This window comes from Ailuropoda melanoleuca, chromosome 15 (assembly GCF_002007445.2).
Source record: "Ailuropoda melanoleuca isolate Jingjing chromosome 15, ASM200744v2, whole genome shotgun sequence".
Taxonomy (NCBI): Eukaryota; Metazoa; Chordata; class Mammalia; order Carnivora; family Ursidae; genus Ailuropoda; species Ailuropoda melanoleuca.
In genome coordinates, this window is record NC_048232.1 from 33,865,028 (window position 1) to 33,880,287 (window position 15,260).

General features: G+C 42.6%; 1 protein-coding gene and 2 non-coding genes across 3 annotated transcripts; all 3 read right to left on the minus strand.

Annotated features, from left to right (window-relative positions):
• Nucleotides 1–1,094: 1,094 nt before the first annotated feature.
• ATP5F1B (ATP synthase F1 subunit beta) lies at nucleotides 1,095–7,269 on the minus strand. The gene is made up of 10 exons (XM_011220736.3): nucleotides 7,112–7,269; nucleotides 6,457–6,639; nucleotides 6,049–6,223; nucleotides 5,244–5,365; nucleotides 4,814–4,998; nucleotides 4,187–4,345; nucleotides 3,942–4,064; nucleotides 3,096–3,308; nucleotides 1,954–2,155; nucleotides 1,095–1,361 (listed from the first exon to the last, which is right to left on the minus strand). Exons 1-10 carry the CDS (start codon nucleotides 7,236–7,238, stop codon nucleotides 1,264–1,266), a joined length of 1,587 nt encoding a protein of 528 aa, XP_011219038.1. The 5' UTR covers nucleotides 7,239–7,269; the 3' UTR covers nucleotides 1,095–1,263.
• Nucleotides 5,089–5,159, minus strand: LOC117796509. Its single transcript, XR_004621067.1, has one exon. It is a non-coding gene; the product is annotated as a small nucleolar RNA SNORD59 (small nucleolar RNA).
• On the minus strand, nucleotides 6,316–6,391 carry LOC117796510. Its single transcript, XR_004621068.1, has one exon. It is a non-coding gene; the product is annotated as a small nucleolar RNA SNORD59 (small nucleolar RNA).
• Nucleotides 7,270–15,260: the final 7,991 nt, after the last annotated feature.

Below are 15,260 nucleotides of genomic sequence, written 5' to 3' on the forward strand. Positions count from 1 at the left end.
ACAGGCCCCTACTCCACCCCTGGCACTTCTCCCAAGGCCCCTCCCCAACCTTCAGCCCCCAGGGGCCTCTGAATAGGGATATTTGTCCCCGCCCTGCTTCGACCCAACTTGAATGCCTCAGGGGTGGAGCCTACAGATGCAAGCTCCTCCTCAGGACAAAAGCCCCAGCTGGTTTGTAAACAGTCATTAGCTAAGAACCACATCCCCAGCAAATGGCCTTTATGGATTTCAAAATGGTGAGATCAGTTCTTGCAGTCTCCAGTCCTACCACCAGAGGGCAGTAGATGGGCCCTAGCTCAGAAAAGAACACAACATAGCACCAAACGCGACCTTGCACTGTATAGGCACTTGTTTCACACTGAAATGGGTGTACTTTTAAGCACTCCTTCTAACCCTGCACTTTCAGTGGCTGAAATGAATGGGAAATTCTCTAATTCCATTATTTTAGTTCAGAAGCCCACAAACCCTGGAAATTGCCTTTCCTTGTAAGATTCAATCTCCCCAACTTTCCTAAAGGATCTTAGCAGAGGTCAAGATAAGCCTCATGGTTTATACCATGCACTGACTCAAGGAATCACAACTCTAGGCTTGTCCAAAATATAAATCAGCGGGCAGTAGTCAGCAACAGTTTCTGAAAAAAGGTGGACAAGGCAGGCAAGGAGAAAAAAAGCCTAGGTAGGAGAGGGCCCATCTGACTAGATTTTTATGAATCCTTCAGATGCATCATTTCCTTAACACTGGATTCATTCAATTCACTGACCCCAGCTCTTAGAATAGCAGTTCCCTGTAGACTCATTTTGCCCCAATATGCTCTTCTAAAAATATCCCTGTTGCTTTTTAACCAAGGAGGAATAAACTGTAGAATACTCAAGAGACAAACAATTTGCCTTGACAAATAAAAAGGCCAAAGCTGAGGCCCTCCTGAGATAATATCCTCTACAGGGAACCCCTCATAAGACCCACAGTTGTCCATCAAGACAATGGCTTTTCATTTTTGATGTCCCCATTTCAAACATATGTGGCCTACTTTGTACTTATGGCCACTCTAAAATTCAGTGTTTGTTGTGTTGTCGGGACCAAGAAAAAGAGACCAATTCTGAGGGGTGTACATTTTATTGGAAACCTTAAATACTCTTCAGACAGAACACAATGTCTTCAAACAAGGCTCTCATGTGGCCTACAGAGCAAACTGAGATTTTTGGATTAGGGGCAAGAAGCACAGCATGGAGGACAACCAGTGCTTAGTTTGCCAAAAAGACCTCCTCATGAATGCTCTTCAGCCAGCTTATCAGCTTTTGCCACAGCTTCTTCAATGGGTCCCACCATATAGAAGGCCTGTTCTGGGAGATGGTCATATTCACCTACATGGAAAAAAAAAAAAATCCACTGGTGAGAAGTGTAAAGATACACTTTTTGCAGTATATACAAACTTCACCACTTGGGGCCACCAGTCAGAATGCGATGAATTTGTTAACCAAGAAATCTTTTCTTAACAAACTTCCATCACAAATCCAATTTACAAGACATGATACAGTATGGGTAAGAACAAATGGTCCCGGCCATATGACCTGGACTCAAATTCTTGCTCTCTACTTTGGCTGGATATCAAGACGATTTATTTTAAAATTTCTGAGCTTCAAGATTCCTAATTTGTAAAAACAAGATGGTAATGCCTTCCTTATGAGACCCCTAATTCACTTAGAAGAGTAGCTAAGACTGAAACACTCGATGTTGAATGACAACCACCAAGTAACACAAGTTTCACTGTCAGAAGTAAACAGTATTTCAAAAGAACAACTGATGGGAAATAGCTTATTTTTAAAAATTAGGTATCTAGGCACAATATACTTACATATTACTTGATGGGTGCTGGAATGGGAATACAGAACAATGAACATTCAAGTGATTTCAGCTTCTCTGCCATTTTTTGCTCAGCTTTATACTCAATCTCACCTGCCAAAATCTGCTGGAATCCTTTGATGGTCTCCTTGAGAGGTACCAGCTTCCCCATATGACCTGTGAAAACCTCAGCTACCTGGAATGGCTGAGACAAGAAACGCTGTATTTTCCGTGCACGGGACACAGTCAACTTGTCTTCCTCAGAAAGTTCATCCATACCCAGGATGGCAATGATGTCCTGGAGAGATTTGTAGTCCTATGAAAAAACGAGAGAGGCCTGAATATTTGTATTATTTTCCTTTTCTATTTAAGTAGGCTCCACGCCCTACGTGGGGCTTGAACTCACAATCCCGATATCCAGAGTCTGATGCTCTACTGACTGAGCCAGCCAGGCACCCCAATATTCACATTTTGAAAAATCTGGACAAAAAGCTAAGGGTTAGGGGCGCCTGGGTGGCACAGCTGTTAAGCGCCTGCCTTCGGCTCAGGGCGTGATCCCGGCGTTATGGGATCGAGCCCCACATCAGGCTCTTCGGCTATGAGCCTGCTTCTTCCTCTCCCACTCCCCCCTGCTTGTGTTCCCTCTCTCACTGGCTGTCTCTATCTCTGTCGAATAAATAAATAAAATCTTAAAAAAAAAAAAAAAAAAAAAGCTAAGGGTTAATACCACCTTGTATTCACACTGAGCTTTGTACAAAGCATTTTAGCACCTTACCTCACTTTGTAAGTGAAACAGTTAGTGGTGAAGTTACACAGTTGGATCATGAGTGTCTTATCCTACTTCTAGTCTGGTGCCATCAGAAAAATCAGATTCCAAGCCTAAGTACCTGGAAACCCAAGAGACCTCATTCATACTCTGTAACAGAAACTGCTGGTCTTGGGGCGCCTGGGTGGCTCAGTTGGTTGGGTGTCTGCCTTCAGCTTGGGTCATGATCCTAGGGTCCTGGGATGGAGCCCTACACCCGGCTCCCTGCTCAGAGGGGAGACTGCTTCTCCCTCTCCCCCTGGTGCATGCTCTCAAATAAACAAAATCTTAAAAAAAAAAAAAAAGAGAGAGAGAGAAAGAAACTGCTGATCTCATCTTTCCTTACCCCAAAGCAAATTACACAGGTCACTGGGACAGATTTGGTATTAATATAGTCCCCAAAAACCCACTGAATGACTTTATGGCCACCAATCTCACCTACAATACTCACCTGTAGGATCTTTTGTACCCCACGAGCAACATCATAATGCTCATTTCCAACAATGTTGGGATCCATGATTCGAGAGGTGGAATCCAGAGGATCCACAGCTGGATAGATGCCCAACTCAGCAATAGCACGGGACAGCACAGTGGTAGCATCCAAATGGGCAAAGGTAGTGGCAGGGGCAGGGTCAGTCAAGTCATCAGCAGGCACATAGATTGCCTAAAGTGAGTCAAGAACCCATGAAAAGCAGCAGAAAGCCAAGTAATTTGATTTAAGCCACCCCCCATTTCTGACCTCTCATCATCAACTCATCCCATCTTAGCATTTAAGAGTCCACCTCAAAAAAGCCTTCTTACCATCCCTAATACCTACTGAGTCAGCTTATAGATGATTTGGTCCCTCCAAGCTGTGATAAAAGAATTTCATTATCATTCCTTTGTTTTTTATCCTACATTTTAATCCTATTGTGGTGATACACACTTTCAGTTAGAAACAAAAGACTTGCATGACTGCAATAGTTCACTAGGCTCACTGAAAATTACAATTTAGACACTCAAAAGAATTTTACTGTGTGTATATACACACACAAACGTATGTATTTAATGTGTTTCCATGCAGCTCCAGACTCCGCAGGCTAGAAACCACTCCTTTGTGACCTACAGTCACATGTATGCCTTCAACTACTTTAAATGAGCATTTCTTAATGTTTCAAGGTCTCTTAACATGCACACACAGAATTTTAAATATTATTTCAGGAAGCTCATTAACCTGGTCAAAAACCTTGAGATGTAACTTACTTCTCTGTATTTACCTTTATACAAATTAGACCTTCATCCACTTAGTTGTTCTTACCTGTACAGAGGTAATAGATCCCTTCTTGGTTGTGGTGATTCTTTCCTGCATGGTACCCATATCAGTGGCCAGGGTAGGCTGATAGCCCACAGCAGAAGGGATTCTGCCCAATAAAGCAGACACCTTAAGAAAGAGAGAGAGAAAGAATAAGAACAAAGGTATTAGATGACTACAACTTTAGCCTCACCTGCACCATTCCATAGATAGGTCAAATGAAACAGGTCCTCTCAAGCCTTCTCTCTTACCTCAGAGCCAGCCTGGGTGAAGCGGAAGATGTTATCGATAAAGAGCAGTACATCTTGACCCTCTTGGTCTCTGAAGTATTCAGCAACAGTCAGTCCAGTCAGAGCCACCCGGGCACGAGCACCAGGTGGTTCATTCATTTGACCGTACACTAGAGCGACCTGAAATAATCAAGCACAATCAGACACCTGGCAGAGGAATATGGAAGCCATGTACCCAAGATCCCCAAACCAGAGAAACTACCAAAAAACCCTCCTTTTCAGAAAGCATCAAGATCTTGGTTTCCAAATTTTTCATAATATTAAAGCAAAATTCCCGAAATAGGAAGGAAGTAAAGGCAAAAATAGGGTTGAGACATATGAACTACCTCCAACTCCCAAAATTAACTTTCAAATGATAGTACTATCTACTAAAAACAAAGTCTGGAAACATAATGTCATGTCAAAGAAGAAAGAAAATATGCGCTAATGTATTACAAGTTGGAGGGAAAACACTGACAGGAATGTCCTTCGTAGGCCCTAGGACACACGAAATGGAAATATAACATATGGCTTCAGCTAGCAATACAGTCAACTAAAATGGTTTCCTGGCACTACTACTATGCGGACATAAGTCAGCTCACTACTTACCTTGGAGGTAGCATCTTTTAAGTTGATAACACCAGACTCAATCATTTCATGGTACAAGTCATTGCCTTCACGGGTCCTCTCACCAACACCAGCAAACACAGAGTAACCACCATGGGCTTTGGCGACATTGTTGATTAACTCCATGATCAGTACTGTCTTGCCAACTCCAGCACCACCAAAGAGCCCTGGGAGAAGCAGCAATATTTAAGAGTTCTGTGTTCCCAAATAAGCAAACTTAAAGAAAAAAAAAAGTTACACGGGTTTTCTATCTTTTCCCTTCTCAGGAATGGCATCTGGCTTCAGCAAACTCAGAAGAACGAAAGTCAGAAGCTACTCATCAGCGAGGGATAGACCTCAGTACCCACTCATTACACAGTAGAATTTTTCTTCCCACATCAGGTTTGGAAAATATGTACCACGAGTAACATACCAATTTTGCCACCCTTGGCATAGGGAGCCAGCAGATCCACAACCTTGATACCAGTAACCAGAATTTCCTGCTCAACGCTCATCTCCATGAACTCAGGAGCCTCAGCATGAATAGCTGCAAATCTGTAGAGGGAGGAAGAGAGGATCAGTGTCTGTTCATGTTGTTGAAAGGTTCCTCTCAATTTTCAAGTCTAACCCTTTACTCATAATCTTATCTCTTATGTAACATTCCACACAAATTGGCATCTGGCACCTCACCTAACGTTCTGCAATAAAGGGGATTCCACTTCCATTAACTCAGAAAATAATAATCCCAATCCCTAACAATTTTGTTGCAGAGATTTTCTTTTTACTAAGCCCTAACCTAATAGCACTTCTCCATATATCAATAGGTAATAGAAAGACCTGCCAGTTTTGGAACCCGAACAACCTAAGCCATTGGTGTGAAAACTCAAATAATCAACTTGAGTCCTAAGTAGCAGGGTTTTTTGTTTGGTTTTTTTTAATACAATCAGAACTTCTGCATCCTTAATTTTCTTCAGAAAGAAAGAACATTTGTGGTTTTAAAAAATATAGCAGCATTTTAAGTATTCTCTGCAGGAAAATTTTGCTACACTAGAAGGTGTTGCCTTAACATACAAAACTGGAAGAGGGGCCCCTGGCTGGCTCAGTCAGTAGAGCATGTGACCTTTGAGTCCAAGTGCCAGGTCTGGTGTAGAGCTTACTTAAGGAAGGAAAAAAAAAACAAAAAACCCTGCAGAAAAAGCAGTTCCTTTGCATGTAGATGCAGCAAAAGCGATACTTACTGCTTGGTTTTGATGGGACCTCTCTCATCAATAGGTTCTCCAATGACGTTCATGATTCTGCCCAAGGTCTCAGGACCAACAGGAATTTTGATTGGTGCACCAGAATCCAGGACTTTCTGGCCTCTAACCAACCCTTCTGTACCATCCATGGCAATAGTCCTTACTGTGCTCTCACCTGTTAAAGGCATTGCAGCGTTATACAGAAGAACAAGTAGGCTTCATATTTAATGTTCAGCTGGCACGAGAGCCATTAAGTCAACCAAGACTCCTTCTCAGTACCTAAAATGTGGCTTCAGCACACTCAGAAGAACGAAAGTCATTTTGATAAAATCATCATAGAAGGAAGACTGATCTGGGGGATATTTGGACTAAACAAGCTCTTTACTATTCTTAACAAACTCTACTTACCCAAATGCTGGGCCACCTCCAAAACCAGCCTGGTCTCCCTGCCTTGGACTTCCAGGGCATTTAGGATGGGCGGTAGTCCCTCATCAAACTGGACATCCACCACTGCACCGATGACCGCCACGATGCGCCCGGTGGCAGCGCCTGCTTTCGGCGAAGGAGATGTTTGGGCAGCATAGTCTCTGGCTAGCCGACAAAAAAGATATTGGAAGAAACGGGTCAGGGCAATTAACAGTGATAGGAAGGCCCGTCTTAACCCACAAGAACTGGTAAATTCGGCCCACGACCGGCCTCCTCACGCTTTCAAGTAAGACTAGTCCGGAGGGAGGGCCGCGCAGAAACCGAGAAAGCACCTGCACTATCTTCCCATGCACAAAATCTCATTATTCGAAAGCTCCGCGCCCCCACTCAAGGAAAGGTCAATGCACCTGCCCGCACTTCTCCGTCACAGAGAGCCCCTTTTCCAAAATGAGATGAATTCGATCGAACGAAGTTCCCACAGGGGACCTATTCTTGTTGTCCCGCCGTTAGAGGGCAGGGTGCTGGCCCTGACGTCCTTCTAGCACCAGAAATACCTTAGGCCCGAGTGACAATCGGCCTCCGGCTCAAGGTCATGGGGCGGCAGAAAAGAACCCAGCTCCCAGAGGAAGGTACTTACTAGGCTGGAGCGCTGCCGGGGTGGCCCGCAGTAAGACCTGGGCTTGGGGTAGTGGAGCTGCAGGGCCGAGTCCCCTTAAGGCCCCGGAAGCCGAGGTAGCGGCCACACGACCCACAAATCCCAACATGGCGGAGCCCGGGTGGAGACTGAGCGCGGCGGCTGTCGGGTCGCCAACTCCCCCGCCGTTGGGGCGAGGACTACTCTGCAGTTAGCAAGTCCATTGGATGAATTTGCTGACTATCACTCTCAGTGATGCTCCTATAGGTTAATAATCTCCAATCTTTTCAATCATTGGTCAAAATTGGTGCCAATCTGAACTCCTTTATTTTTATTGGACATTGTCAGGTTAAGCGCAACCCTCAGAGCCTCGAAACATAATTGGACAACAAGGATGTCAGTTGGAGAGACTACTTGGCGGAACTACGTTTCGGAAAGGGGTCGAGTTCCTGTTGTGAAGCATGCGGGCTGTCTTTGGCCGTCCTTGGGCTCTCACCTTAGCTAGGACCTTGATCTGGGCGACGGTCTTAGGGGCGGGGGTTAGGGAAGTAGTCGAGTCGGGAAGCACCACCGACGGTGACCTTGGAAAAGTCAGGAGCCTTCTCTAGACTCAAAACACGGTTTTTCTTTCCCAGTAGTGGAATTGGAAGCTTCCAGGCCGTTCAGGTCAGGAATCCGGACAATCTAGATCGCTTAAAACTATACAATGTAAGAAACTAATGTAACCCAGTCGTTTAACAGATGTGTGCCAGGCATTGAGGAGACAAAAGATAAAAGACTTAGGATCTCCCTTTATTATTATTATTTTTTTCTTAAAGATTTTATTTTATTTTTATCTGACAGAGATAGAGACAGCCAGTGAGAAAGGGAACACAAGCAGGGGGAGTGGGAGAGGAAGAAGCAGGCTCACAGCAGAGGAGCCTGATGTGGGGCTCGATCCCACAACGCCGGGATCACGCCCTGAGCCGAAGGCAGACGCTCAACCGCTGTGGCACCCAGGCGCCCCTATTATTTTTTTTAAGTAGGCCTCATGCCCAATGTGGAGCTTGAACTCACAACGCTGAGATCAGGAGTCAGATGTCTACGGACTGAGCCACCCAGGCGCCCCAGGACCTCCCTTTTAAAGACAGAAAACAATGCAGTTAAAGTCTGATGGGTATTGATTAGTACAGGGTAAAGTGGGTGCAGGAAGGAGGAGGGGATTAATTTTGGTCACCTAGAGATGTTCCGGAATTGTCTAAAGGGGAGGAGATGGATATACCTGTTGTGAAACCAAGTAGAAATTCCTAGGGTAAAATAGGAAGACTATCCCAAGCGCACGTTTGCATGAAACCTTTTGTTTAGCTGCAGGTGAGGAAGGTTGGAGGTGAAGGAAAAAAGAGAAGGGGTAGTAAAGAGATTAGCAGGAGCCAGCTCTTACGCCTTTGGATGGAAGTGGAGACTGGGCTTTGGTAGGTGTTTGGAAATGTTCCCTGAGTATGGAAAATCAGAAAAACCAGGGCATCCTTTTCTGTAGTACTGATTTTATTCAAAGCTATTTGGGGGCGGGTTGGAGAGACCCTTACTCTAATAGAACAAACATGGCTATATGGAGTTCATCATGGCGCTACCTCCCCAGACTTTCTCCCACCAGCTCCCATAGGTTCTCATCTTTCTGCATGATTGTGAAAAAAGTTTTGTTTGGCATGTAGAGCTATCAAAGAATTAAAGGAGAAAACAGAAAGGATGTTGAGTTTGGGATGCCTATGGTAATCCTGCCTAATAATTAGAGGGAAAGAACCTAAGAAAACAGCAACATGTATGGAACAGGTAGAGAAAATTAACAGCAAAGGAAGCAGCAGAGGAATAAGACCAAAGACCATAACGTGAAGAATCAGCAAAGAGAGGGGCACCTGGGTGGCTTAGTCAGTTAAGCAATGGACTCTTGATTAGGTCATGATCTCAGGGTCTTGGAATCAAGCCCCGCATCAGACTGGTGCTCAGCCAGGGAGTTTGCTTGTGGATTCTCTCCTCTCTCTGGCCCTCCCTCTGTTCAAGCTTGCTCTATCTCTAAAATAAAATAAATCTTTTAAAAAAGGGCAGGGGGCACCTGGGTGGTACAGTTGGTTGGGCATCCAACTCTTGATTTCAGCTCAGGTCCTGTTCCAAGTCTTGAGACCAAGCCCTGTGTCAGGCTCCATACCCAGTGGGGAGATTCTTTCTGTCCCTCTCCCCCTATACCGCCTCCCCTCCGCTCTCTTTCTAATAAATAAGTCTTAAAAAAAAACCAGGAAAGAGAATTTAAGGAGAATGTGGCCAATAGCATCAATCACATAAATATCCTATAAAATAACGGCAGAAAAGAACCAATTAGTAACATTTGGCAACTAGGAATTCATTCCATGGTGAAGGTGGGTCAAAGATAGTTCAATGGGCTTCATCATATGACATGATACACATTTTCGATTTATGATCCATTCGCTTTCCATTACGCTGGGCAGCATCCCAGTTAATAGGGTCCCATATATTTTACTAGTCTCCCTCAATTATTAGAGAGTTGAAGTTTCTGTAGATAGGCCAAGATACCCTCAGAGTATTGTCATTGGAGCCAGATTGCCTAGGTTAAAATTTTTTCTACTTACTAGATGTCATTGGGAAATTAAATTCTCTGAACGTTACTTTCCTCATCTATAAAAGAGATAATAAAATGGGAATAATCTCATAGGGTTGTTTTGAGACTTAAGATTAATAATGATGAAAGAAGTATTTAAAATGATCCCTGGCACACAATTACCACTGTATTTTTGTTAGCTAGAATTTTTACTTACTGTTGACCTAGTGCTAAGATCCTTTCATTTTGTATCACCGACTTTGGTTTTGGCCAAAATTTATTAACCATCAAACATTTATCGGTACACTTCACTACACCCAGGTGTCAAAGATTTTCATAAATTTACAGATTACTGAAGCTCATTACCTTTTGAAATATATCACACATCTTTGTCCTCTTAGCAGATTATCAAGTAATTTAACTTTTCCTTGGACATTTGGGTTATCATTAAACATCTTCGAATCACTTTCCAATTCTGAATACTTTCAATGTTATTAAGGTAGATGAGTTGTTTCTCCATTATGCTCAATTTTGTGAACTTATTTTTGCTGTCAGTGGTTGCCCTCAGCAACTTTGTCCTGTTCTGAAATTAGAGAATCTGCTATATTTGTAAATAATACTAAAAGTAAACGAACTTGATTAGCTTGGAATGAGATAGGCCTTTCTGAACAAATAGTGTCATCTATTTTAGAGTTCTGGTATGTCTTGGTCCTATTTCGTGTTTTTTAATTCCTAGATAGCCCAAGGTAAATATTTTATGTGAAATACAAGCTACTTTTCATGGGACAGTAGGAACCACAAACACCTAACTGGCTTCTTACCTGAAATTAATTCCAAATGACTGCATAATTTACAACTGAAAACCTTACTCATTTTAAGGTCAAAACTGCATTTTCCAACAACTTATTTTACTGCTTCACAATGGCCATGCCCCACATTCTTCCAGTATTCTGGTATTGACTATAACGTCTTTGTGTCTGCATTTCTTAGTATGATTTTGGGTGATTTCAAATTCATGAAAATAACCCATTCAATACTCAAATAACCCATTCAATACTCTAGTTTCAGTTAAAAGTTTAACTTCTTAATTCCAATTAGTTCTACATTCACATTTCACTTAAGCATCTTAACTCCTCAGTCATTCCCAAATTTTATCCTTAAAAGTTTTATCTCAGAAATCCAATATTCTTTTTTAAGACCACAATTTTGGTTTTTGTTTCTTTACATAATACATGAATATATTGTAGATACACAGGATAAGAATAAATCCTTTTGCCAGTACCACTACCCCAAAGTACCCCATTCCCAGAAATAACCACTAAAAGTTTTCCTTATGCCCCATTCACTTTCTATCCGTTCCATATACAGAAAACATATATATGGCTCTGCACCTTTTTTAAACCTCAGTGGAAGCACACTACAGAAAACTCACCTTTTTTTCAAATTTATTTTTGGTAATCTCTACACCCAACTTGGGGCTCAAACTTAGAACCCCGAGATTGAGTCATATGCTCTACCAACTGAGCCAGCTAGGCACTCCAGTACATTTACTTTATTGATCATGACTGTACATTATGCCCTAACAATGTGTAATTTATTTGACCCCATTAGTGGTCATTTGGATTGTTTCAAATGGCTGTTACATGGAATAATGAGAAAAAAAAATATTGTGCACATCACTGTGTACACTAATACTTCTTTCATAGATTCTGAGAAATGTTGGCTTAAATTATGTTCGTTTAAACAAGATTCTGCTAAATGGTCTTCTAAAACCATCTTGCTAATTTACAGGGTTCCCAGAATCCTTAGAAAATTTTTTAAAATGTGGCTTATATTACATGAATGAAATTACTTCTCTGATTGAATTTGCATTTCATGTTTATTGGCCAGTTATATATATATATTTTAAGATTTTATTTAGACAGAGAGACAGCCAGCGAGAGAGGGAACACAGCAGGGAGTGGGAGAGGAAGAAGCAGGCTTCCAGCGGAGGAGCCCGATGTGGGACTCGATCCCAGAACGCCGGGATCACGCCATGAGCCCAAGGCAGACGCTTAACGACTGTGCTACCCAGGCGCCCCTGGCCAGTTATATTTCTTCAGATTACCTGTTCCTGTCTTTTGCTCCTTTTCCTCTTGGCTTGTCATGATTAAGTCCTCTTCAAATTCTTTTTAATGTTGTTATATATTTTTTAGTACATCACTTATACTTTAATGTAATAGCATTTTTTTTTTTTAAGTGGACTCCATGCCCTGCATGGAGCCCAGCCCAGGGCTTGAACTCGTGCCCCATCTGAGATCAAAGTTGGATGCTCAGGGGCACCTGGGAGGCTCAGTCTGTTACACGTCTGTCTGCCTTCAGCTCAGGTTATGATCCCTGGGTCCTGGAATGGAGCCCGACATCGGGCTTCCTGCTCCGTGGGGAATCTGCTTCTCCCTCTCCCTCTGCCCCTCCAGCCCCACTCATGCTCTCTCTCTCGCTCTGCACTCTCAAATAAAATCTCAAAAAAACAAAAAGTTGGGATGTTCAACTGTCTGAGTGCCCAAGTTCCCCCTAACAGCATTTTTTGACCTGTTATTTAAGATTTTACTTTTAAGTAATCTCTACATCCAACCTGAGACTCAGACTTACAATCCTGAGATCAAGAGTCACAGGCTTTACCAACTGAGCCAGCCAGGTGCCCTGACCTATGTTAATGTTTAATGTCAGATTCATTAACTTTTCCTTTGTAGCTTCTAGATTTTATGACTGGAAGGATTTCCCTGTAGCATTAGGTAAGAATCTGAATAATAAATTGCTTCAATGAATGGGCAAGGAACAATCTGCATCAGAATCACTTAAGTCTGCTCTAGCCATTATGGTAAACCACTAGCCACATGGGGTTATTTAAATTTAGAAAAAATAAAAATTCAGTATGTCAGTCACATTAGCCACACGTCAGATTCTCAGTAACTATGTGGCTGCTCTATCAGACAATAAAGATGTAAAACACTTCCCTCATCAGGTCACACTGGACAGAGCTGATACATCTGTAGCACCAACTCAGAATCTGCGTTTTAGATCTAAAACACTCAGTCAAGCTTAAGAGGTCTTAAAAGATCATCGGACACTACCCTCCCATTTCTAACTCAGTATGCCTGTCTGGAGAACTAGAATTTTTATTTAAGATTTTGAGAGAACACAAGTGGTGGGGGGGCAGAGAGAGAGGGAGAAGCAGACTCCCTACTGAGCAGGGAACCTGATGCAGGGCTCAATCCCTGGGCCCCCGAAATCATGACTGAGCCACCCAGACACCCCCAGAATTTGTATTTCTATCAAGTTCCCAGGGGAGACAGATGCTAAGTCCAGGGATCACACTTCAGAAATCACTGATCTCAAGTATCAGTGAAAGTGAAAATTCCTGGTCCCTGCATGGACCTACAAAAGCCTATCTAGCGTTGGGACCTAGGAATCCACATTATCACAAAGCCCCATGACTTTGGTATGTTGAGAATCACTGGGTTCAAGATGAACCACAGGGATACAGAAATAAAGAACTAGAGCTGTGGGACTTATTGGCTTTGAGAACAAAGGAAGAACAGTAGTTGGGGTGCCTGGCTGGCTCATTTGGGTGGGTGTTGCAACTCTGATCTCGGGGTTGCGAGTTCAAGTCTCAGGTTGGGTGCAAAGATTACTTAAAAATAAGATCTTGGGGCACCCAAGTGACACGGTGGTTGAGCGTCCAACTCTTGGTTTTGGCTCAGGTCATGATCTCGGGGTTTTAAGATCAAGCCGTGTCTGGCCCCATGCTCAGCGTGGTCTGCTTTAGCTTCTCTCCCCCTCTCTCTTTGCTCCTCCCACTCGTGCTAATAAATCTTTAATTTTTTTTAAAAGAACAACGGTTGAGGGACAAATATGCTCAACAAGGCTGTTATCACTGTAGTGGAAGAAGCTTTAGTTCTCTCACTTCTGAACTTGTGATCATTTCCACACACAGCCATGGAAATGGATTGCTAAATGGAGTATGAAAGTGAAGGTCATTGGATTTGAGGCTAAAAAATTTTAGGTTAAAGTTCTGGATAGGTTCTTCATATAAACAATGAAATTACCACTTTAGAAAAGACTGCTAAAAAAAGCAAAGCAAGACCGGCAGTATCTTAAATGAATTGTCATCATACCCTATTTGACCAGCTATGTATCTCTGGAAATCTTTCTCCAGGTCCCATTGCCAGTGCATAAATTTACCTTTAACATTCGAATTACTGCATTGTTTCCTTATCTCTAGACCCACTCACAAAACATTACCCATAGCTATTTCTGAAATGTATTCATTCAACAATTATTTACTGAGCTTCAACCACACGTCAGGTGCTATCCTAAGAACTGGCGATTCAGTGGGGATATTCAAATGTCCCTCACTCTTCTGGGAGAAACAGACCTCCAACAGCTAATAATCAGTGTGGTTAATGTCTAAATTTCAAATCCACAGGCCTGAAAAGCATAAACTAGGATAAAATAAGTCAGGGGGATAGAGCAGGCCTCAGACAAGGTGTCCGGCTCCCTTTTCCTTCCCAGACTTTACATTCTCATGCTTAGCATAATCCTGGGTGAGCTATCGTAACAGCAGCATTGTTTGCGGTTAGCATACAGATGAAGTTCATTATCACTTGTTTCTATCAGAAGAACTCCCACCAAACAGAAGAAAATAAAACCAGCTCAAACTAAATTGGTAGATAAGACCTTCACACAATTATAGCAAATAATTGCCTTCCTTCCCTTCCTTGGAGGTAACTTTACAGTTCAGGAAGTTGCATACGAGCACCATTATCACCACATATCAAATGGACAAAGTATGGGAATAGATGCTATTCAAACTTAAATTACTCAGGTGATCCTCTCCCCAGTAATTCTCTTTAAAGCAATAATTACAATTCAGATTTGAGATAACAAGGACAAATATTTCTCAAGTTCTGGCCTACTGATGTCACACACAAGGCTTGGAACCTCACTGAGCAATAAGGGTTAATGAAATCCAATCAAGTATTTGAACACAAATTAAATTTAGAAAATCTTAGGAGACACAGGATGCAATAAGAAATCCATCAAGCTATACTTTCTTATTGCTATAGCTTAATGCCTGGCGATAAAACCAACGAACCCTTAATGAATCTTAACTTCTAGAACTGACGGACAAAACAGCTTTGCAAGAGAACTACACTAAAAATGTAGTTGAACTTTTAAAAAATTTCCCCTGAAGCTAAGAACTACACTTCTTAATCAGTCATACTAATTAACCTTTGGTATGCTCCAGACAAAGGAGATCCAGTTTTGTACTGTTGTTCTTTTTGTGTTTTTTGGTGCAAAAAGGTGGTTTTATTAAAGCACGGGGATGGGACCTGTAGGCAGGAAGAGCTGCTGCCCAAAGGAGACAAGTTTAAAACAATTAATTTAAAAAACTGTAGAAGTTCAGGGGCGCCTGGGTGGCACAGCGGTTAAGCGTCTGCCTTCGGCTCAGGGCGTGATCCCAGCGTTATGGGATCGAGCCCCACATCAGGCTCCTCTGCTATGAGCCTGCTTCTTCCT